Genomic DNA, 23,204 nt, shown 5'->3' with positions numbered 1-23,204 from the left:
TTCATTACTAATTTGTAACCTTAGGAATGATTCTGTCTTTGGTTTATCATTAACGTATAATAATTTACTGGTCCGTTCAATGTACTTTACTGCTGATATCTCTAAAACCAGACTCACCTGTAGAAGTTTACACCTCAAACCCGCACAATTTGCAGTAAGGTATATACATTACATGTGGGGTGGATATACAGTGGAATTTCGTCTATCACAGTAACAGAATTTGAGATGACACTTAAGCGGGCTTTACACGCTGCGACATCACTAGCATTTGTTGGCGATGTGGAGCGTGATAGCACCCGCCCCCATGGTACGTCCGATATGTGATGACCGCTGCCGTAGCGAACATTATCGCTACTGCAGCGTCACACGCACATACCTGCTCTGCGACGTCGCTTTGGCCAGCGAATTGCCTCCTTTCTAAGGGGGCGGTTCGTGCGGCGTCACAGCGACGTCACACGGCAGGCGTCCAATAGAAGCGGAGGGGCGGAGATGAGAGGGACGTAACATCCCGCCCACCTCCTTCCTTGCTCATTGCCGGTGGAGGCAGGTAAGGAGATGTTCCCCGCTCATGCGGTGTCACACATAGCGATGTGTGCTGCTGCAGGAACGAGGAACAACATCGCTAATAAGCTGAAAATGATTTTTTGCTTCAGGACGACCTCTCCGCGGCAAACGATTTTGACCGCTTTTGCGATCGCTTAAGGTCGCTCATAAGTGTCACACGCTGCGATATCGTTAATGACGCCGGATGTGCGTCACAAACACCGTGACCCCGACGATAATTCATTAATGATATCGTAGCGTGTAAAGCCCGCTTAACTCCTACAAACTGCGAAGAAAGTCCGGAAATTGTCCGAATCTGCGAATTTGAAACAAACAAAATGTCAATTTATGGATCAGATATTACGCTTTCACCGAAGCGTGATAAAACAAAATCTGCAAGCTTTGGTTCGTATTTGCCACTATGGAAAAACTACGGTAAATTAGTCCTATGTGGTCATATCCTAAAATTCACACTATTGTGCTGTGTTAATTGGTTGAGCGGTAATATCCGGTACTTGTGCCATATTGCTTGTTTTGAAGGAACCTAGTTACACAATAATTACAGAAACATAATCACATTCAATTAAACTTTAGACACAATTGTTCGGAGAGGTAAAAATTGACTGATTTCGATTGATTGTTAGCAGTGATGAGACAGCACTACCATGCTTGGAGCTCGGTACTCGTAACGATTATTTTTATGCTCGGATGGGCTCGTGTCACGGTCGTCTCCCTGTTTTTGGAGACTAGTGACAGCTTTAGGAGTGGAGCCTCTCATCTTCATCTGGGACTCTACACTTAAGTATGGTTTCATTTCTCTTGATACTGAAACAGTTAATGCCAGTGCAGCATTCCAGCAGTGCAGGTCAGCTGCAGCTGATCTGTAGCCACGCCCCCTTATGTTTAAGTAGCTAGGTTTCCCAGCAACCTTTGCTGATTATACAAACCCATTTGTATTCTGGCCCCCTTAGTGGAAGGAGCTGTGAAGGAGTGTTCCAGAAGCCGACTTCATCCTTTTTGTTGCTGTCTCCCCTATTTGTCTTATCTTTCCTTGTGTCATCTTAGTGGAGTGGTGGAGTGTTAGCATCTCCCACCTGCCAAGGCACTAGCCAGGGCAAGGACTGGGTTTTTTCAGGGTTTCAGGTTCCTGTTCGGCGACATTTGAGGAGACTGTATAGGGATAGGAGAGTAGGGACAGCTGCAGGTGAGGATAGGAGGTGTCCTATCTACCCCTCTCACTAGACTTAGAGCGCACCATTGTTATTGTATCCCCGGTGTTCCCCCTTACTTGTTGTGTCGCGGGCGGGGAGGAGGGTGTCAGCACTGTGCTCACCCCTCTGCTCGGGTCTGGCTGCTGCTGCTCAGTGGTGGCTCGAGCGGTGGGCCGGATCCCGGGGGTCTCGAGCGGCGGTCCTCGCCCGTGAGTGAAAGGGGATTGAGTTTTGGGGTATTTTCTATTGTCCGTGACGCCACCCACGGTTGTGGTGATTTGTTGACACCACCGCTGCTCTGTATGGGGATCCCGGGAGTGATGGCGTGGAGCAGCAAGTTGTTGTGTTGCCCCTCCGTGGGTAGGGGTTGGTGATCCCGGGGCCCAGTGATGTGGTGGGAGATGCAGGGCTTGGTGGGCGCAGGGACGCGGGGGCAGCGCTGTGCCTTGCGGCACTGTGGTACTCACTCAGCCTGAGACGATGACACAGTTCTCGGTAAAACACACGGCTGGAAAGACGGTTCCCACGGACGGCTGCACTTGCTTTTCCCCAGTAGTTGACGGTGACGGTCCCTTTGTCCTGCACCTAAGATGGTTGTGGTTGAGATGGGTTCCCACCGGTAACCCGCTCCCCGGCTTGGATATGGGCCGGAGGAGCCCTACTTTGCCCGCAGGCTCTGGCCCTGAGAAACTGGTGCCCTGGCGGTGGCGGTGTCTCTCCGTACTGGTTGGACTGTTGCCTTCAATCGGGACTTGGTTGTTGGGAGACAATCGTCCCCTTCACTGACGGATTTGGCAAATTATGACGACTCCTAGCCTTGCCGGGATCCGAAAGGCCCCTGCCCTGGTGCTGACTGTTCCTTGTACACTGCTTCAGACCGCCGGGTCACCACCCGTCCGCGGTCCTTCCAGTAACTTCCGAGCAGTCACCCCTGCGGACAATCACCGCCGTCTGCTGACCTTGCTGTCTCTCAGCCCGGGGCACACACCCGGACCAACTTCAGGCTTTACAAACTGTCACTTTTTACTTTACTTCAGCTTTTCTCCTAAGCTCCTCTACCACTTCACTTCCTTCTACTTTCACTTCCAAACTCTATCTGCCTGGTTCTTCCCGCCTCCAGAGCTGTGAACTCCTCGGTGGGCGGAGCCAACCGCCTGGCCCACCCCCTGGTGTGGACACCAGCTCCTGGAGGAAGGCAACAAGGATTTTGGGTTAGCTGTGTGTTCCTAACTGGGGTGTAGGGTGTGGTGGTGTAATGACCTGTGACCCCTGGCTTGCCCAGGGCGTCACAGTTGTAATGGTTTGTTGTATTTTTGTCATGTGTCAGGCATCAGTTGGTCTGAACGCACCTGCCACGTGTAAAAACATTTATCGAGTAAAAAGGAAATCTATGTGTGCATTTTTTTGGACGATCTTCTACAAAAATGCTCAATTTCCTCATTAACAACCATTTACTCGATAAATGAGTTGACCCATCTGAGCATGAAAATACTCATTGCAAGTCCCGAGCACTCGAGCATGGTAGTGCTCACTCATCAATAGTTCCGAGTACTGAGTACCCGAGCATGGTACTGCTCATTCATCACTAGTTACAAGTACCGAGCAGCCGAGCATTGTAGTGACGCGCCCACAGTCAGGGGTTACTTGTCGCCGGGCTGCGGTGCTTCTCCAGGGATGCCGCAGTGGCCTCACCCAGTTCCGTGAACCTGGGTGTTTATAAGAGGCTTTTTGGGATGGGGGATGATGGGGTAGTGGTTCGTGACGCCACCCGTGGTGTGCGGCCAATGTTAGCCGCCGCTGCGGGAACGCTTCTCTCTTCTGGGACGGATGACTATGCAGCTGAGTTGTTACAGCTCTCCAAGGGCAGAGCTATGCCCCAGGGAGGATGACGGTGGTAGTAGTCTCTTAGGCGCTGATGGCGCCGGGGCACGATGGTGAGGGCGCCGGCAGTAACAGGATAACACAGATGGTGCAGTTCAAGTTCTTTACTCACAGGAAGCACACTGTCATTGGAGTCACGGGCTGCACTGTGATAGGCCTCAGCTGATCCCGGATACTTCGGAGGTCGAGGACGGTGTTTCCTTCTGTGCGTCACCTTTCGATGGTTTCCCTCCACTCCCAGATCCTGGGCCATGGAACTGGTCACAGGCACTTTCCGCACTCCCTGCGAACTCTGGGATCCACCTTCTTTCCTAAGAACCCGGGTTGAGCCTCCAGCTCGAGACCACGATCCCCGAACTATTCGTGTCTGCTTCTTTCTCCTCCTGAGTGTGACCTCACACGGACACTGTCTGGTGCTGACTGCCTATTGTGTATAGGATGACTCCGCACTTCCCCTGTGGATGCGCCACCTCCCGGGTCCTTTACTAGTGGGCATGAGGTCCCATACCTCGTGATGGCCACTCCAGCTCCTACCCTAGCCCGGTCCCAGTGACAATACACCCGTGTTATGTGTTGGTTGAGTGTGATTGTGGTTGTTACCAGAGACCACCTCCTCTGCATCCAAGATGAATACTGCACATTAAGTGAGGTGGAGTACCCTGTGACGACTGCAGCCTCAGGGGCACCACAGTAGTGCTCGCTCATCACTAGTTACGAGTACCAAGCACCTGAGTATGGCAGTGCTCGCTCATCACTAGTTATGAGTTCCGAGTGTACCACCCCGCGGCCTCGGCTGCGGCCGCCGAGCCACTCGGATCCGTGCTCGCGTTCTACGGGTGGTGGTTCGAGCCTCTCACGGACCCGGGGGTCACATCGCTCTGCAAGGGGGGTTGGCGCTACGCTCGGGGGATGGGAGTATTTGGTTTTGGGATGATTGTTCGTGACGCCACCCACGGGTTGTGATGATTGTGGATACCACCACTGCGGTGAAGGTACGGGGACTCCCGGGAGCGGTGTAGTGGCGCAGCTAGGTGTTGACCCCTCCGTGGGTAGGGAATGTTGGTCCCGTGGCCCGGTTGGCGAGGGCCGGGGTGCAGGGCGCAGTGTTGCGGTGCAGCGCTGTGCGGTGCCTGAGGGCACTGCTGTACTCACTCTGATACAAGACACTGGAGGCACTGGTAAACCAAACGGAGTGATGAATGGGGCCCGCAGCGGGCTGCAGCTTCTCCAGTCTGGTTGGCATTGTCCGCCTTTCTCCTGCACCTGTGTATGTATCTTGACTACTGTGCCTGGGCACTGGTAGTCCGCTCCCCGGCGTATAAGTGTCGTAGGAGCCCGTTTGCCCACTGACGCTGGCCCTTTGGATCTCTGGCCTTTGGCGGTGGCTCCTATCCGGACGGGTTGGGCTGTTGCCTTCAATCGGGACTTAGGTGGGAATGAACCCCTGAGGTCCAGACCGCAATCAGTTGATTTGACTATGGGGGTGGCTTATAGCCTAGTTCGGAGTCTGAGTACCCTGCCTGGTGCTCCGGTATCCAGTTGGCTCCCCGGTTCGGTTCCGGCGGGCCACTACCCTGTCCCGGTCCCTTACGGTTCCACCGGTCGTATTCCCGGTCTCCAGCAGGCGGCCACTACCGTCTGCCTGCCTGACTGATCGGGGGTCCTAGGCTCCAACCCAGGCCCCATGCAGAACTGTACTCCTCTCACTGCTCTCTCCTAACTCAATCTCGAACTATCTGCTTGTGTGCCCTGCCTCAGGCCAGCAGACTCCTCGGAGGGTGTGTCTATCCGCCTGACTCCGCCCACCTGGTGTGCCTGTCTGACTCTGAGGGAGGCAATCAGGTCTTTGGTTGACTGATGGTACCTTACTGGGGTGGGGGGTGTATGTGGTGTATGTAGTGACCTGTGACCCCTGGGTGTCCAGGGCGTCACACGAGCACCCGAGCATGGTAGTGCTCACTCATCACTTGTTATAAGTACTGAGCACCCGTGCATGGTAGTGCTCATTCATCACTAGTTACGAGAACCGAGCACCCGAGCATGGTAGTGCTCACTCATCACTAGTTACAAGTACCGAGAACCCAAGCATGGTAGTGCTTGCTCATCACTAGTTACGAGTACTGAGCAACTGAGCATGGTAGTGCTCATTTATCACTAGTTACGAGTACTGAGCACCCGAGCATGGTATTGCTCACTCATCACTAGTTACGAGTACCGAGCATCCAAGCATGGTAGTGCCTGCTCATCACTAGTTACGAGTTCTGAGCACCCGAGCATGGTAGTGCTGCTCACTCATCAGTAGTTACGAGTACCGAGCACCTGAGCATGGTAGTGCTCATTCATCACTAGTTACGAGAACCGAGCACCCGAGCATGGTAGTGCCCCCTCATCACTAGTTACGAGTACAGAGCACCCGAGCATGGTAGTGCCCGCTCATCACTAGTTACGAGTACGGAGCACCCGAGCATGGTAGTGCCCGCTCATCACTAGTTACGAGTACAGAGCACCCGAGCATGGTAGTGCCCGCTCATCACTAGTCACGAGTACAGAGCACTTGAGCATGGTAGTGCTCACTCATCACTAGTTACAAGTACCGAGACCTGAGCATGGTAGTGCTCACTCATCACTAGTTACAAGTACAGAGCACCCGAGCATGGTAGTGCTCACTCATCACTAGTTACAAGTACAGAGCACCCGAGCATGGTAGTGCTCACTCATCACTAGTTACAAGTACAGAGCACCCGAGCATGGTAGTGCTCACTCATCACTAATGGTTAGTCATAATTTTAGAACAATTGATGTTATAGCGATCTGTATTAAAATTGATGAATCTCTGCCCATAGAGATATTTCAACTTGAGATTTAGTGGCTGAAATATCAAGCAGTGTTGTAACAAGCATTTTTTTGGGAACTTTTAGGGATTTTTACAGCCGATTTAGCAAGTTCCACTAACTGTTTGAAAATGTGGGCACAGCTTGGCTGGATTGGGGTGAGAACAATTGTGACCAACAAATTAGTCACCAGAAAAGTACATCAGTTCCAAACTAGAGTAACATTTATTTTGGTGACGGATAACACTTGAAAGAGGCACTATATTTATGAAAAGGGGCGAGACTCTAAATTAGGCTCCAGCCCACACCATCTCTCAGTGTCTGTATGATTTATTATACAGCTCCATAATATTCTATAGCACTTTACAAACATCTTCATCACTGTCCCTGATGGGGTTCATAATCTACATTTTTTATCAATATATCAGGAAATCCACACAAACAGGGGGAGAGCATACAAACTCCTTGCAATGTAGAGGTGTTATCAGTTATTGTACAGGAGGGGGAGGAGGTGAGCTGTGACATCACTTATTATGAATGAAGGAAGGCCCCTGCATTATCTACTGTATATAGAGGTGTTATCAGTCATTGTACAGGAGGAGGTGAGCTATGATATTATCTATTGTAAATGGTAATGGTATATCTACTGTATATAGGAGGTATTATCAGTCATTTTAAAGTAGGAGGAGGTGAACTGTGAACTGTGACATGACGTATTGTGAATGGTGGAACCACTGTTATGGTATCTACTGTCTAGAGAGGTGTTACCAGTCATTGTATAGGAAGAGGGGAGCTGTGGTGACATCACCTATTGTGAATGGTGGATGCAGTGTTATCTACTGTATACAGAGGTGTTATCAGTCATTGTACGGGAGGAGAAGGTGAGCTGTGACATCACCTATTGTGAATAGTGTACTCTATGTTACTGTATCTACTGTCATGTGTACAGGAGGAGAAGGTGATCTGGTGGCTGAGACACGGGACGACCGATCGTGCGATTTCACGATCGATCGTACCCGCCTCCGTCATTTGTGCGTCATGGGCAATTGATTGCCCGTGGCGCACAAACTCATTAACCCCCCGTCACACGTACTTACCTCCCAAGCGACGTCGCTGAGGGCGACGAACATCCACTTCCTGAAGTGGGAGGGACGTTCGGCGTCACAGTGACATCACGCGGCGGCCACCCAATAGAAGCGGAGGGGCGGAGATGAGCGGGACATAACATCCCGCCCACCTCCTTCCTTCCACATAGCTGGCGGGAGCCGCGGGACGCAGGTAAGCGATGTTCATCGTTCCCGTAGTGTCACACGGAGCGACGTGTGCTGCCACGGGAACGATGAACACCCGGCGCCATGTTTCATAAACGATTTTATGAAACCTAGCGACGAGTACACGACTCACGATTTGTGAGCGATACTGCGTCGCTAGGAGGTGTCACACAGGCCGACGTCGCAAGCGACGCCGGATGTGCTTCACAAAGACTGTGACCTCGATGATCTATCGCACGATAGATCGTCTCATGTAAAGCACCCTTTAGGGGAACATCCACCGTCATTTTCCTCAAGTGGCTTCACCTGGGAAAACTTGGCGGTTGCGCAAGCATTTACCCTAAAAAGGGGAAATGTGGTGACCAGGGATCAGTGGTGAGAGACAAATATAACTGTGATGATCCATGTGGTTTTTTAACCGGATGCATTGTACAGTGCCTTGCGAAAGTATTCAGCCCCCTTGAATTTTTCAACCTTTTCCCACATTTGAGGCTTCAAACATAAAGATAAAAAATGTAATGTTATGCTGAAGAATCAACAAGTGGGACACAATTGTGAAATTTATTGCTTATTTTAAACTTTTTACATAAATAAATAACTGAAAATTGGGGCGTGCAATATTATTCGGCCCCTTTACTTTCAGTGCAGCAAACTCACTCCAGAAGTTCATTGAGGATCTCTGAATGATCCAATGTTGTCCTAAATGACTGATGATGATAAATATAATCCACCTGTGTGTAATCAAGTCTCCGTATCAATGCACCTGCTCTGTGATAGTCTCAGTGTTCTGTTTAAAGCGAAGATAGCATCATGAAGACCAAGGAACACAACAGGCAGGTCCTAGATACTGTTGTGGAGATGTTTAAAGCCGGTTTTGGTTACAAAAAGATTTCCACAACTTTAAACATCCCAAGAAGCACTGTGCAAGCAATCATATTGAGATGGATGGAAGGAGTATCATACCACTGCAAATCTACCAAGACCCGGCCGTCCATCCAAACTTTCATTTCAAACAAGGAGAAGACTGATCAAAGATGCACCCAAGAGGCCCATGATCACTCTGGATGAACTGCAGAGATCTACAGCTGAGGTGGGAGAGTCTGTCCATAAGACAACAATCAGTCATACACTGCACAAATCTGGCCTTTATGGAAGAGTGACAAAGAGAAAGCCATTTCTCAAAGATATCCATAAAAAGTGTTGTTTAAAGTTTGCCACAAGCCACTTGGGAGACACCAAACACGTGGAAGAAGGTGCTCTGGTCAGATGAAACCAAAATCAAACTATTTGGGAACAATGCCAAATGATATGTTTGACGTAAAAGCAACACAGCTCATCACCCTGAACACACCATCCCCACTGTCAAACATGGTGGTGGCAGCATCATGGTTTGAGCCTGCTTTTCTTCAGCAGGGACAGGGAAGATGGTTAAAATTGATGGGAAGATGGATGGAGTCAAATACAGGACCATTCTTGAAGAAAACCTGTTGGAGTCTGCAAAAGACCTGAGACTGGGATGGAGATTTGTCTTCCAACAAGACAATGATCCCAAACATAAAGCAAAATCTACATTGGAATGGTTCACAAATAAACGTATCCAGGTGTAAGAATGGCCAAGTCACAGTCCAGACCTGAATCCAATCGAGAATCTGTGGAAAGAGCTGAAAACTGCTGTTCACAAACGCTCTCCATCCAACCTCACTCAGCTCCAGCTCTTTGCAAAGGAAGAATGGGCAAAAATTTCAGTCTCTCGATGTGCAAAACTGATAGACACACACCCCAAGCGACTGCAGCTGTAATCGCAGCAAAAGGTGGTGCTACAAAGTATTAACTTAAAGAGGATGAATAATATTGCACGCCCCAATTTTCAGTTATTTATTTTTTAAAAATTTTAAAATAAGCAATAAATTTTGTTCAGCTTCACAATTGTGTCCACTTGTTGATTCTTCATCAGAACATTAACATTTTTATCTTTTATGTTTGAAGCCTGAAATGTGGGAAAATGTTGAAAAATCCAAAGGGCCAAATACTTTCGCAAGGCACTGTACAAGAAACAGCTTGACATTATTCTTTTTAGGGGCTAGTATTTTGCAATAATGGAAGCATGCAGGAAGGTATGTGATAGTTTATGGTTAGAATTTGTTAATGAGGTTGTCCACTACTTTTACATTCATAGACCCTCCTTAGCATCAATGTCTGATCGGCCGGGGTCCGACACCGCGCACCTCCACCGATCGGCCGTTGTCAGTGCCAGCAGGCAGCCGGAAATTCTCAGTTCCGAAGCTGTACCGTCAAATAATAGTGGCTGCGGACGGGTACTACACATCCTCTTCCCATTCAAATCAGTAGGAGGAGGTGTGCAGTACCCGGAAGTGGTCGCCATCAGTTGACAGGGCAGCTCCGGAACTGAGCATTTACATTCAAATTATAGCCTACAGTAAAGAAGGTGGAGGCAGGGGTGTAATGATCGCTATTGCAACCATGACCTGCAGAGAAACAGTTAGCTCCTCAGTGAGAGGGGAGCTGTGCTGTTCCTTTATTTTTGGCACTGTGCTGTGAATTCAAGCTGGCTGTGCCATAGTGCCTCCCAATCTAGCCAGACTGAGGACATTATCCCAAACTGTTAACCAGATGATATTGGGATGGAGCCAGCAGAACTGTATTTTAAAGGGGTTGTCCACTACTTTAACATTGATGGCCTAGTGTTACGATAGGTTGGTGTCCAACAGCCAACTGTTTTTGGTGGCTGGAATTGCTCAGTTCCGGAGCTACCCCCTCTTCTGAGAGCGACTGCTCCATGGTACTACCCATCCGCCTTCCATTCAAATCAATCGGAGGCGGACGTACAGTACCCGGATGTGGCCACTATCAGAAGACGGAGAAGCTTTGGAACTGAGCATTTCTGGCTGCATGTTACCGCCACCGGCACTGACAATAGTTGATCGGTGGGGGTGCGAGGTGTTGGACTTTGATGACCTATCTTAAGGATAGCCCTTCAATGTAAGAGTAGTGGACAACCCCTTTAGGTCTAAGGCGGGCTTTGCACACTACACCATCGCAGGTGCGATGTCGGTGGGGTCAAATTGAAAGTGACGCACATTTGGTGTCGCAGGCGATATCGTAGTGTGAAAATCCTAGATGATACGATTAACGAGCGCAAAAGTGTCGTAATCGTATCATCGGTGTAGCGTCAGCGAATTCCATAATTACGCTGATGTGACGGTCCGATGCTGTTCCTCGCTCCTGTGGCAGCACACATCGCTGTGTGTGAAGTCGCAGGAGCGAAGAACATCTCCTACCTGCGTCACCGCGGCTCCCGTCGGCTATGCGGAAGGAAGGAGGTGGGCGGGATATTTACATCCCGCTCATCTCCGCCCCTCCGCTTCTATTGGCCGCCTGCCGTGTGACGTCGCAGTGACGCCGCACGACCCGCCTCCTTAATAAGGAGGCGGGTCGCTGACCAGAGCGACGTCGCAGGTCAGGTGAGTGCATGTGAAGCTTCCGTAGCGATAATGTTCGCTACGGCAGCTATCACAATGATATCGCAGCTGCGATGGGGGCGGGGACTATCGCGCTCGGCATCGCAGCATTGGCTTGCGATGTCGCAGTGTGCAAAGTACCCCTTAGTAGGACAAGATAGTATTATTTTACTATGATGGAAAATTGTATAGTTGTTTTACTTTCCTTTTAGTTACCTTCCCCTGATAGGCTTATCTAATATATGGCAGATTTTATACATGGTTGTTTCGATTCTCGTGCTGCATATCTACCGTCTACTATCTTCCTCAAATAATGTAATAATATGGCTTTCCTGACTCAACCGTCTAATTGTGGAAAGACAAACAAAGGCAAAACACAGAAGTTTTGTACAGAAATTTCTAATCATCAAAGTTAAACAAAACAAAAGAAGAAAACAGAACGAGACGTTAAAAAAGACCTTTAGCAATAAAAAGCTTATAGTGTGTGTTGAGCATGACTAATTATACCATCCCCTGCTTGATACATGTCACCCGGAACTAGGATGAAACAAGGGCTGCATTGTGATGTTTTCAAGGAAATCCATGGCAATGACAGGGGTTGAGAAATGAGAATGTGAAGGTCAGAGAATAGAAGACGTTAATGACAACTGTACACATTTTTTGAGAAGTAAATGGTCTGCATATGCAGGACTGGATCTCAATAAAAGTCAGCTTTGAGGAATTAATCATACTAATTCAAATTCATATTAAGGGTCTGCGTTATCTGGATTAAATGGCATCTGTAATGTACTAATATAGCGAGCAAAAATCCCGCTACAGAACTTAAAGGAGGTTTCCGATTGAATAGACTTGTTTGGGGTCTAACTGATGAGACCACCCTCGGATCCCAAAATGAAAAGTGGTCTGAATGGGAGGTGGATGTGCAGTACCTGGTCGTGGCCACTATCAGAAGACGGAGCAGCTCCGGAACTGAGCATTCCGGCTGCCTGCCGCTGGGGCCAAGAACACCTAATGGTTGTCGGACCCTGGCTGATCAGACATTGATCCCCTAGCCTAAAGGGTCATTTACACGCTGCGACATCGCTAACGATATATCGTCGGGGTCATGGTGTTTGTGACGCACATCTGGCGCCGTTAGCAACATCGCAATGTGTGACAGGCAGGAGCAACCTTAAACGATCGCAAAAGAGACAAAAATCGTTGGTATATGAGAGGTCATTCATTTACCAAAAATCGTTGTCTCGTACATAGCGAGGTTGTTCCTCGTTCAAATATGTGACACCGCAGGAGCGACGATCATCTCCTTACCTCCGTCCACCGGCAATGAGGAAGGAAGGAGGTGGGCAGCATGTTCCGGCCACTCATCTCCTCCCCTCCACTGCTATTGGACGGCCGTTTTGTGACTTCGCTGTGACACCGAACGCACCTCCCCCTTGAAGGAGGGATTGTTCGGCAGGCACAGCGACGTCGCAGAACAGGTATGTATGTGTGTGTGACGATCACCACATATCACACCAACGACGGGGGCAGCACCCTTAAGGTACACCATCAATGTCCATGTAGGGGACAACCTCTAAGTCTATGTTCACATGCAGCAATTTTTTTTTTTCTGCAGCCAAAATATTCCCACTGGGCAGTAAAAATGTTTCATGTAAAATGCAGTATTTTTGGGGTTTTTTTCTGCATTTTTTACTGTTTTTTTGTGACAATTACATGTGGTTTGTGTACAATCCATGTTTAATAAAGTTAGTTTTATTCAGCAAAAAATGCTGGAAAAATGCAACAACAATGGTTTGCTGTGTTTTTTCTTTAGTGTTTCTGCATTACTTTCTAAGGGTGAAAAATGCTGCTATCGACATAAAAAATGCTGCAGTTCTCAAATTCAGTCACGAAAAAAAGCAAGAAAAAAGCAAGAGGGTGAATAAGATTAATAAAATCTCATAGCCTTTGCTGGCACTGTAACCTGCAGCTTCTTTTCTGCAGAAAAAAATACAGGAAAAATACTGAAAAACTGACATGCTGTAGACTTCAAAAACGCTGCAGTTCTCAAAATCAGTCAGGAAAAAAGCAAGAGGGTAAATTAGATTTATAAAATCTCATAGCCTTTTCTGGCACTGTAACCTGCAGCTTCTTTTCTGCAGAAAAAAAAATGCAACAAAAAAATAAAATGCAAGAAAAACGCTGCTTGTGAACATAGCCTAATAGGAACTGTCCTGCAGTGTCTGAAACCGGCCACTATGCTGACTATGGAGCTGTATTGTTCTGCATATGTCCACTTTACACAATCTGTGGGACCTGCTAACATGTGATTAGTGAGTTTGCCGTTTGTTGAATCCTCACTGATTGGATATTGATGACCGCTCTGACTACTGCAATCGCCACTGTTAAAAACTATGGGGAATTGAAATACCCATCAAAATGGAGCATGTGCATCAGTGCTCCATTCATTCTCTATGGGACTGCCAGAGATAGCAGAGAACAGTGCTTATGTTTTTGGAACAGTTCCATAGAGTATGTGTGGCCCCCACGCCATGCTATTGGAGCTGGGGCATTTTAGAACCCCGTTTTTGGGATTGGTTCTAGTTCCAATAGATTAATCCCTACCAATCCATAAGTTATCACTAGTGATGAGCAAGTACTACCATGCTCGGGTGCTCAGTACTCATAGTCAGCAGTCGGATGCTTGGACAGGCTTGACTCATGTACCAAGTATAATGGAGGATCTTTGCGAACAATGCTCATGTGACGCCCTTGCAAAACCAGGTAGTCACACACTAGGCCCCCGCATAACACCTTCCCTCACAGGGTTCCATACAGCCGACCTGAAACCCTAGTCACCCCCCCTCAGGGCAAGACGGGCGCACCAGTGGGCGGGACCAGGCAGTTAGGAAATGCCCACCTAGGGATCTAGACAGCCTGGGGCAGGAAAACAGCAGATTTTGAGTCAGTCTAAGTTTGTAGTTCAAGTTGAGAGGAGTGGAAGCTGGGGGCTAGGTGTAGCCCCAGCAGGAGGAGAAGCTCAAGTTGAACGGTGCCAGGGTTGGAGCCCTGGTACCTTGGCTAGGTGGCAGACGGTGGCTCCGTCGGCAGGCGATGGGAAGACGGCAGCCGGAGATCCGAGGTGGACTGGGACAGGGTTGGAGCCCGCCGGTACCGACACCAGAGACCCGACCCGGAAACTGTGCTCAGAGGGGGTACTCAGACCCTGAAGCCAGGACTGGGACCAATGGCCTAGCTAATTAACCGATTGAGGGCAGGATTATAGGTCCTGTCCCAACCTAAGTCCCGAAAAGTAGACAACCACCCACAGAGAAGGATAGGGCCACCGCCAGGGCCTGCAGATCCCACGGGTCAGCGTCAGATGGGCACAGCTCCTCAGGTACACAACAAGCCGAGAGCGGACTCCCGTGTTCCATACCTGGAAGTCCAACACAAGCAAACACAGTGCAGAGGGAAAAGACGCCATACCCTGCACAGAGACACTGAGTCCCGGGGCAACCATCCTTACCCACAGAGGGGTTAACATCCAGCTGCTACTACATCTCCCCCAGGTGTCCCACAACAGCAGCGGTGGTGTCCCACTTCACCACACACCGTGGGTGGCGTCACGAACTGAATACGGCCAAGCCCGTACAACTACGTCCCCCTTTTCATTTGGCGTGTCCGCGTGACCCCCAAGTCCGGAGGATCCCTCGAGCCACAAAGCGGGTCCGGATCCGAGCAGCCCGGCTGCTACAGGTGTGGGGGCGGCACACCCCAGCTTCCCTTTGAACTCCATATACTCGGTACACATTTGCCATGGAAATAAACCAGTTTTTTGTGCCAAAATTTTGCTACTTTCACGATGTGATTGCATTTGTCATGCCACGTCCGAGTGGACACCCAGCAAGTGGCGTAACACAGAAGGAACACTAGTGTGACACTATAACAGAAGGCCCCGGCACTAGGGAAAGGGGAGTGGGGTCACATCCTAATACTGACCTGTGGTTGATTCCTAACCACGTCTTTAACCACGTACGCCAATCACGTGCCTATGCCCTCGCTGACCCTGAACTCCCCCTGACTAGTGAAGCATCATCGTGACACTAGTCTTGCCACTGCAATAAGACAACACGAGGTAGGAAAGACAAATAGGTGGGGAAAGACACAACAAATAACACTCCAGCTGGAGCTTCTCATCTGCAAATGAAGCGACACGTCAGCTTTCTCCAGAATTTAGCTCCTTTCAAGTGAACAGCATAGGTATGAGCTATAGCCAGCATAGGAAGGAGTGAGGAGTGGATACTTATTTTAAAAGGAAGTGAGATTAAAATTATCTGTTAGATCACTGCAGGATGGAAATGGACCTTAACCCATTCAGTACCAGAAATAATTAAATTTGATCCAACTGAGGGTAAACGACAAGGGGGCACTAAAGCAGATTTGTGATTAACAACATGCTGTGACCTACTGATCCCAGATTCCCCTGAGATCACATCAGACTGTGAGACACTTGTGACAGCTACATCCTTTTCTGGTTACACCATGCTTCTTTTTTGAGCGTGGAAGGATGAAATGTTTGAAACATTTAATGAATATGGACCATTAGCCTATATATTGTTTCCACAGGCATGGCGGCTTGGCTATACAAGTGGCTGTGTCTGTGGTAGGTGAGCGCCACTTCTACATTGTAAACCTTCTATGCAGTCATATTGTTGGATTAACTGTTTCAGCCTGGAATGGAACTGATGCATCTATTGATAGACGAGTTGACCAACAAAGTTAGTCTGGTACTAATTTTATTGATGATCTGATTATTAGTAGGCTACTTTGATTTTTATGTATCTTATAAATCTCATGAATTATTCCCTTCATGCGATGTTCGGCTTTGCACTTGCTGTGTGTCCTGGTGGCGTCGGACTCTGTTCACACTGCAGAATCTGACAAGTAGCCTGAGATCTCTTAGTTGTACAGCCTGTAACGGGCGTCGGCTGTGTTTTGCTTCACTGCTCTCCAGTACAGCAGGAGTTAATTCCTGCTGGCTTGTGAATGGTTGATAGGAGCTCAGGCTACTAATGACCATTCATAGCCACCTTCACCCTTCATAAGGTTTTAGTTCCTGATGCTGGATATAGCTTCAGCATTGCTCCTGCGTTTTGCGTTTTATTGTTGTGATCCAGAACCTGGTGACCTGTTGTGTGCGGTGGAAATATTCCTGTTGTTAGTTTACTTACTCCCTGTGTTTTAATTCCTCTTGGGTTCATATTGTCTCTCCCTCATGTCTGTTTGCAGTGTACATGAGTTTTGGTTCTTTACAGTGTCTGTGTTATTTGTGGGGTTTACTCTTCCAGTCCCAACCTTCTCCTGGGGTGGGGGAGAGGGGGGGGGGGTAAGATCAGGACTGAAACAGGAGTTAGGGACAAACTGGGGGCCCAGACTTAGCTACCATCAAGCCTACCTCTGGGATAAGGGACAGCTTAGGGTCCCTAGTTTGAGGGTCAGCTTAGAGGTCCATCTTTTGTTACTCTGATTCCCTGTGACAATTCCCAAGTTTATTACAGAAGAATCTGTGATCTCATTCCAGGTGATTAAAGTCTACAGTGAAGATGGGACCAGCAGAGCCCTGGAGGTGCCAAATGATACCACAGCTGTGAATGTGTGCCAACTTCTGATCGAAAAGAACCACTATATAGATGACCAGAACTGGACATTGTTTGAGCAACTGCCTACATTGCGTCTAGGTTAGTAGTTGTGTCCATATGTTAATGAGAATATGGAAATGTGAGTGAATTAATACAACTACCCCATCTTAGCACTTTATTTCCATTGTCCTGGTTAAAGCTTGTTGTTTTTTTTTTCAAATGGTTCTTTCGCAATAATTCAGAATTCGTAGACTTGATGAGGCCATTGTACTTACTTTGAAAATCCATGTTAAAAGGGCAGATTAATATTTACATGAAATAGCTAGATAGCTGATTGGTTTAAGAGTATTCAGTCTCCACCCACTAAGACTGACTGACAGTTGCAGCTTTCACTGAGCGGTGTGAGAGCTCAGCAACAGCAACAGGGAGAAGGGACACTGAGGAGCTGTCAATCAGGCTGGATAGGTGGAGATTGAGATCAAACATTAAAAAAGAGTCATACAGCCATCTTTAAACTTATTTTCAAAGGAATTACACCAGCCTCATCCAGTTTAAGAGATTTATTTAATAATGTATTCCTTGTTTATTCTAAAACCTGGTGACAGATCAACTATGATTTTGTTTGCTGCTTTGGCACTTTAAATCTAAAGGCCACTATACACGCAGCGACATCGCTAATGCGATGTTGTTGGGGAATTTGTGACGCACATCCGGCTGCGTTAGTGATGTCGTTGCGTGTGAAACCTATGAGCGATTTTGAATCGTCGCAAAAAACGTTCAAATTCGCTCATCGGTGACATGGGGGTCCCTTCTCAATTATCGTTGCTGCTGAAGGCACGATGTAGTTCGCTATGTGTGACACCGCTGGAACGAGGAACCTCACCTTACCTGCGTCCCGCCCACAATGAGGAAGGAAGGAGGTAGGCGGGATGTCTGTCCCGTTCATCTCCGCCCCTCCGCTTTGATTGGGCGGCCACTTACTGACGTCGCTGTGACGCCGAAAGGAACTGCCCCCTTAGAAAGGAGGCGGTTTGCCGGTCACAGCGACGTCGCTAGGCAGGTAAGTATGTGTGACGGGTCCGTGCAATGTTGTGCGCCATGGGCAGCGATTTGCCCGTGACGCACAACCGAAGGGGGCGGGTACGCACGCTAGCGATCTCGCTAGCAAGATCGCAGCGTGTAAAGCGGCCTTAAGGCCCCTGCTCCCTGTCATATACTCACCTTCTATTGGCTTCATCTATTACTGATGCCGCTCCGGTCCAGTGGTGCTATCTTGTGCCAGTAGCTTTTGAGTGGCCGGAAGTTAGAAGTTACATCATAAGGTCTTTATGCATCTCTGAGACAGCCAGATCAAGGCCAGAACAAGGCTCTTATAGACTCGTATTGAGTTGTGATCTCCGGCGTGCTCCATGAAACATCGAAGCTGCCAGCAGGTGACAAATTACAGTATACTGATCGGAGCAATGCTCTAAATAAATAAAAATGCCGTAAAGTGAGTAAGAGACAGTGGGCATGGGACTTAAATTTAGAGCAGCACTCGAACGGTGCAATAACAACAACTCTGGAGTAGTTCTTTAAAGGAGCTCTCTGAGAATGAGATAAAATAGCATCCCTGATGTATTTCAAACGGTAGCCCATACTAGTAATGGGTCAGGACAGACTGCAGACTGAAGATGTACAACTCTCAAGACCTGTGTTTCAACTGACAAGAGCTGTTTCCCACATAACGCAATTGGCAGGGAACAGGTCTCTCATTTGTAAAGAAATATATAATGGATGAAATAAGTATTGAACACTTTAACAATTTTCCAAGTAAATATGTTTCTAAAGGTGCTATTGACATGAATTTCTCACCAAATGCCGGTAAGAACTCATCCAGTCGACATAGGCAAATAAATGAAACCATAGATGTCCATAAATTTAATTCTGTGTAATAATGAGAAATGACACAGAGACAAGGTATTGAACACGCTCAGGTTGGATTTTGGCCCATTCTTCCATGCAAACACACTTCACATCCTGCAAGTCCCGTGGGCTCCTTCCACAAACTCTGAACTTTAGTTTCTCCAAACTATTTTCCATTGGATTCATGTCCGGTGATCGGCTCGGCCATTCTAGCAAATTTATTTTCTTTCTATGAAACCAACTAAGAGTTTCCTTGGTTGTGTGTTTGGGATAATTGCCTTGCTGAAATGTTCACCCTTGTTTCATCTTAATCATCATCATAGATGGCAGCAGATTTTTCTTTTTATCAAGAATGCGTTGGAACATTTGACCATTCATCTTTCCTTTAATCATTCGAAGTCTGTCAGTGCCGTATGCTAAAAAACAGCCCCACACCATGATGTTCCCATCTCCAAACTTCACTGTCAGTATGAGGTTTTGGGGGTCATATGTAGAGAATTTTGGCCTCTAAACATGATATGTATTGTTTGATTCTTTGGTCCTGAGCAAGAGGTCCTATACCTCGAAACGCGTAGACCTATGGAAAAAATAATTTTTAGTTAATCAACAATTTTACATCTTTTTTTGGTGACTGCATGGCATTAACCCCTTTTCCTTTGCTGCTTTGAAGATGGTATGTATTATAGCATCCAAAGAGTTCAATTTTGGGCTCATCTGAATAGACTATATTCTCCCCACATTTCACAAACTTGTCTAAATGTTGTTGAGCAAACTTTAAGCGCTCTTGAACATGCTTTTTATTCAGGCATGGAGTATTGTGTGGTTATCATGTAGTCAGACAATGGAGGTTGAGTCCATTACTAATTGTTTGTTGTCTTTGAACAATTATGCCTGCTGGTTCCAGGTCTTTAGGTGGCTTTACACACTGCAACATCGCAAACGACATCGCTGTAACGTCACCGGTTTTGTGACACAATAGCGACCTCCCCAGCGACATTGCAGTGTGTGAAACACATCAGCGACCTGGCCCCTGCTGTGAAGTTGCTGATCGCTACAAATCGTTCAGGACCATTCTTTGGTCCTTTGTTTCCTGCTGTGCAGCAAAGTCTCAGTGTTTAAAAGGACTTTACAGCGACTTTGTTAGCGACTTCCCTTTCAAAAAGCTGCTTTACAACGTCCCCAAAGACTAGCTAGGTTGTTCTGGAGGTCCGGATCGCTGTTGCGTCATTGGCCAGGTTTGCCTGTTCGACAGCTCACCAGAGACTTTGTAGCGATCCCGGCCAGGTTGGGATCGCTGGTGGGATCGCTAGAAAGTCTCAGTGTGTAAAGGGGCCTTTTCTGTAGCTCTCTAGAGGTGGTTATCGGCTCTTAGAAAACTTTTCTGATAATTATTTTCACTTTTGAAATCTTGTAGGGAGCATCTGGTCGTGGTCGGTTTATGATAAAATTATGTTCTTTCCACTTCTGGATTATGGCCCCAACAGTGCTCACTAGAACTACTTCTGTAGTTTTAAAAAGTCTTCTGTAACCAATGCTATCAGTATGTTTTGCAACAATAAGGTTGCAAAGGTATTGAGACAGCTCACTGTTTTTACCCATCATGAGATGTTTCTTGTGTGTCATTTTAGTAATGAGACACTTTTTTATAGGCCATCAGTTGAACCATCTGATATAATTTTTCAATAAGTGGCAGGATTGCTTTCTATTTACTGATGGATTTCAGCTGGTGTCATGATATTCCATGACTTTTTGCCCCTCTCTCTCTTTCTTCATGTGTTCAATATTATTTCCTTGTATCGTTTCTCATTATTACACATAACTTAATTTATGACCATCTATAGTTTGATTTATTTGCCTGTGCCGATTGGATGGGTTGTTACTGACATCTGGGGAGAAATTAATATTATTAGTATTTATTATTATAGCGCCATTTATTTCATGGCGCGTTACAAGTGAAAAGGATATACAAAAAAAACCAAGTACAACAATCAAGAACATTACAAAAACAGACTGGTACAGGAGGAGAGAGGACCATATCAATTAATCCTAAATATAAATTGAACCAAATATCAATTGAACCAAAATATATTTACTTAGAAAATTGGTGATGTGTTCAATAATTATTTCACCCATTGAATCTATTCTTCGGCGATTACAAATCATATTTATTCCCATATCACAGCCGTTCTTTTAGCTGCCGACTGAGGTATGTGTGATACAGCTCTTGTTAGTTAAGACACAGGTCTCAGGAGCTATATATTTTCTGTCTGCAGCCTGTTCTGGCACATGAAAAGGATGGGCTGCAGTTTGAATTATAGTAGGGATTCCATTTCATCTCATTCTTGGATAACTCCTTTAATGAGTATCAGCTTTTTTATTGTAATGAGCTGAACTTAACAAAGCCATAATTCAATATAAATCAAAGATGAGATAAAATCAACACATAATAAGGTCATAAGTACTGGTGGACGTCCATCATGATTCCTAATTAAATGACCCCCAGTTATATGACTCTTTCTAATTATATTTTTCTTTTAGAGAAGATCATGTACAACCCCATAAATGGATTTGGTCACCATGGGCAATAGTATAATACAATATTATATATTTCCAGAAAGAATTATAGAAGATCATGAGCTGGTAATCGATGTACAGTCAAAGTGGGACATGGACGAAGACTGCAGATTTTGCTTCAGAAAATATTATGCAAAATATGAATTTTTCAAAAGTCCGGAGGTAGGATCAAAGTCAATGACTTCTAAATATTAAAGGAAAACTGTTAGCAGTTTCAGGATACCTGAAAAACGATGAAATAATGGAAAGAATCTCTCAATTTAAAGCACTAAGGGTCATATTTATTAAAACTAGTAAAAAGCTGGTCATGGGGAGAAATCCCCGTTGGGCGTCCCCCTTCTGGCTTCATCTGATTTAGTAGACATGTCAATCGCCACATGCAAAGAAAAGAAAAAAGTTAGGCAGGGAGAAGCCTGAGGGGAGACACACAACGGAGACTTCTCCCTGTCATAAATTTTCTGAAATGCTGAAATATTTTTTGGGTCTATTTCACGACACTCACCATAAAACTCTGACAGATTGCCTTTAAGCTGCACATACTGTAAAAGGATAGAGAAATATGCTAGTGTGTAACATTTCCCTTTACATCAATTTTTTGGTTTAAAAACTGATGAAAACCTCAAATATTTTGATAAAATGTTGAAGAATTGGAGAGTTTCTACTCAATTTTTCTACAAAAACTCCACAGAAAATTCTGTGTCTACATAGGAACTGAGCGAAATCTCAAAGGTTGTAGATAGTTTTATAGTTTTGAAGTTTGGAGGAGGATTTGGACTGTTCATGCTGAGTTTGTGCTCCAAAACCTCTTTAAAAAACTCCATGTTCACATAGCCTAAAGAAAGACAAATGCTCAAAAACTTCACAAATGAACAGAAAACAAAGTGGACATCACATAGAAAGGCATAGAAAGTTTTCCAAGCATTTTTGAAGAATGTGAGCACATTGTCTTTTAAAGGCAAACCCAACAAATTTTTCAAGCAAAAGGAAAGTGCCGTTTTTATTTCCTAAAGAGTCTTTGGTGTTTTTTTCTGAAGTTTTATTAGTGTTTTTCCAAATTTTTTTAAGCTCACCAAGTGCCAGTATAGCACTGGCTTTAGTTTATATAGGAAAATACTGGTGATTCACCAGGATTTTCCTATATAAACTAAACCCAGTGCAATACTGGCGCTATCATGCTGATTTTATACATAACCTTAGTTGTCAGCTAGGATGTATAGGTTTTGAAACACAAGCAAGTAAAATTTGTAAAATGAGCAGCTTTTTCAGTGGCAGCAGCTGCCAATCAGCTGATAGCTGGGGTGGGTATTCATAGTGATTCTCACCCCCTGTCTGTTCATCCTCCCCTTGTTATATATGCTAATTCTATTATAGAATCGTTTTACTAAATGGCTAGAAGGACCTGTGCTGACGTCATACCCATGTGACCAGAAGGGGCGGGTCCTCAGCCAACATAGCTGATACCAGGAAGCAACATTATTTTTCTGTTGGCTGAGGCACCACCCCTTCTGGTCACATGGGTATGACATCAGCACAGGTCCTTCTAGTCACTTAGTAAAACGATTCTATAATATAATTTGCATAAATATCAGGGGGAGGACGGACAGGCAGGGGGGCGGGAATGACTATGAATACCCAGAATACCCACCCCAGTTATTAGCTGGTCGGCAGCTACTGCCACTCGCTCATTTTAGAAGCTTTACTTGCTTGTGTTTCAAAACCTATACATCCTAGCTGACAACTAAAGGCATGTATAGAGTCAGCCTGATAGCGCCAGTATAGCACTGGCTTTAGTTTATATAGGAAAATCCTGGTGATTGGAGCACTTTAAGGGGTTTCCAATAGTTTTTGTGATGTATTTTTAAGGTTTTATGTGCACAGAGTCCTCTTG

The 23,204-nt window shown here is 46.5% G+C and overlaps 1 protein-coding gene across 2 annotated transcripts in view; it reads left to right on the top strand.

Moving 5' to 3' along the window:
• Positions 1-23,204, top strand: part of GRB14 (growth factor receptor bound protein 14) — an 89,783-nt gene that overhangs the window by 5,022 nt on the left and 61,557 nt on the right. For both annotated transcript variants that reach the window (XM_075318844.1, XM_075318843.1), the window contains exons 2-3: positions 16,780-16,936; positions 21,357-21,478. In XM_075318844.1, coding sequence (XP_075174959.1) covers positions 16,780-16,936; positions 21,357-21,478 — 279 coding nt within the window. The remainder of the gene's footprint in view (positions 1-16,779; positions 16,937-21,356; positions 21,479-23,204) is intronic.

This window comes from Anomaloglossus baeobatrachus, chromosome 7 (assembly GCF_048569485.1).
Source record: "Anomaloglossus baeobatrachus isolate aAnoBae1 chromosome 7, aAnoBae1.hap1, whole genome shotgun sequence".
Lineage (NCBI taxonomy): Eukaryota > Metazoa > Chordata > Amphibia > Anura > Aromobatidae > Anomaloglossus > Anomaloglossus baeobatrachus.
This window is presented reverse-complemented; position numbering and strand designations above follow the sequence as displayed.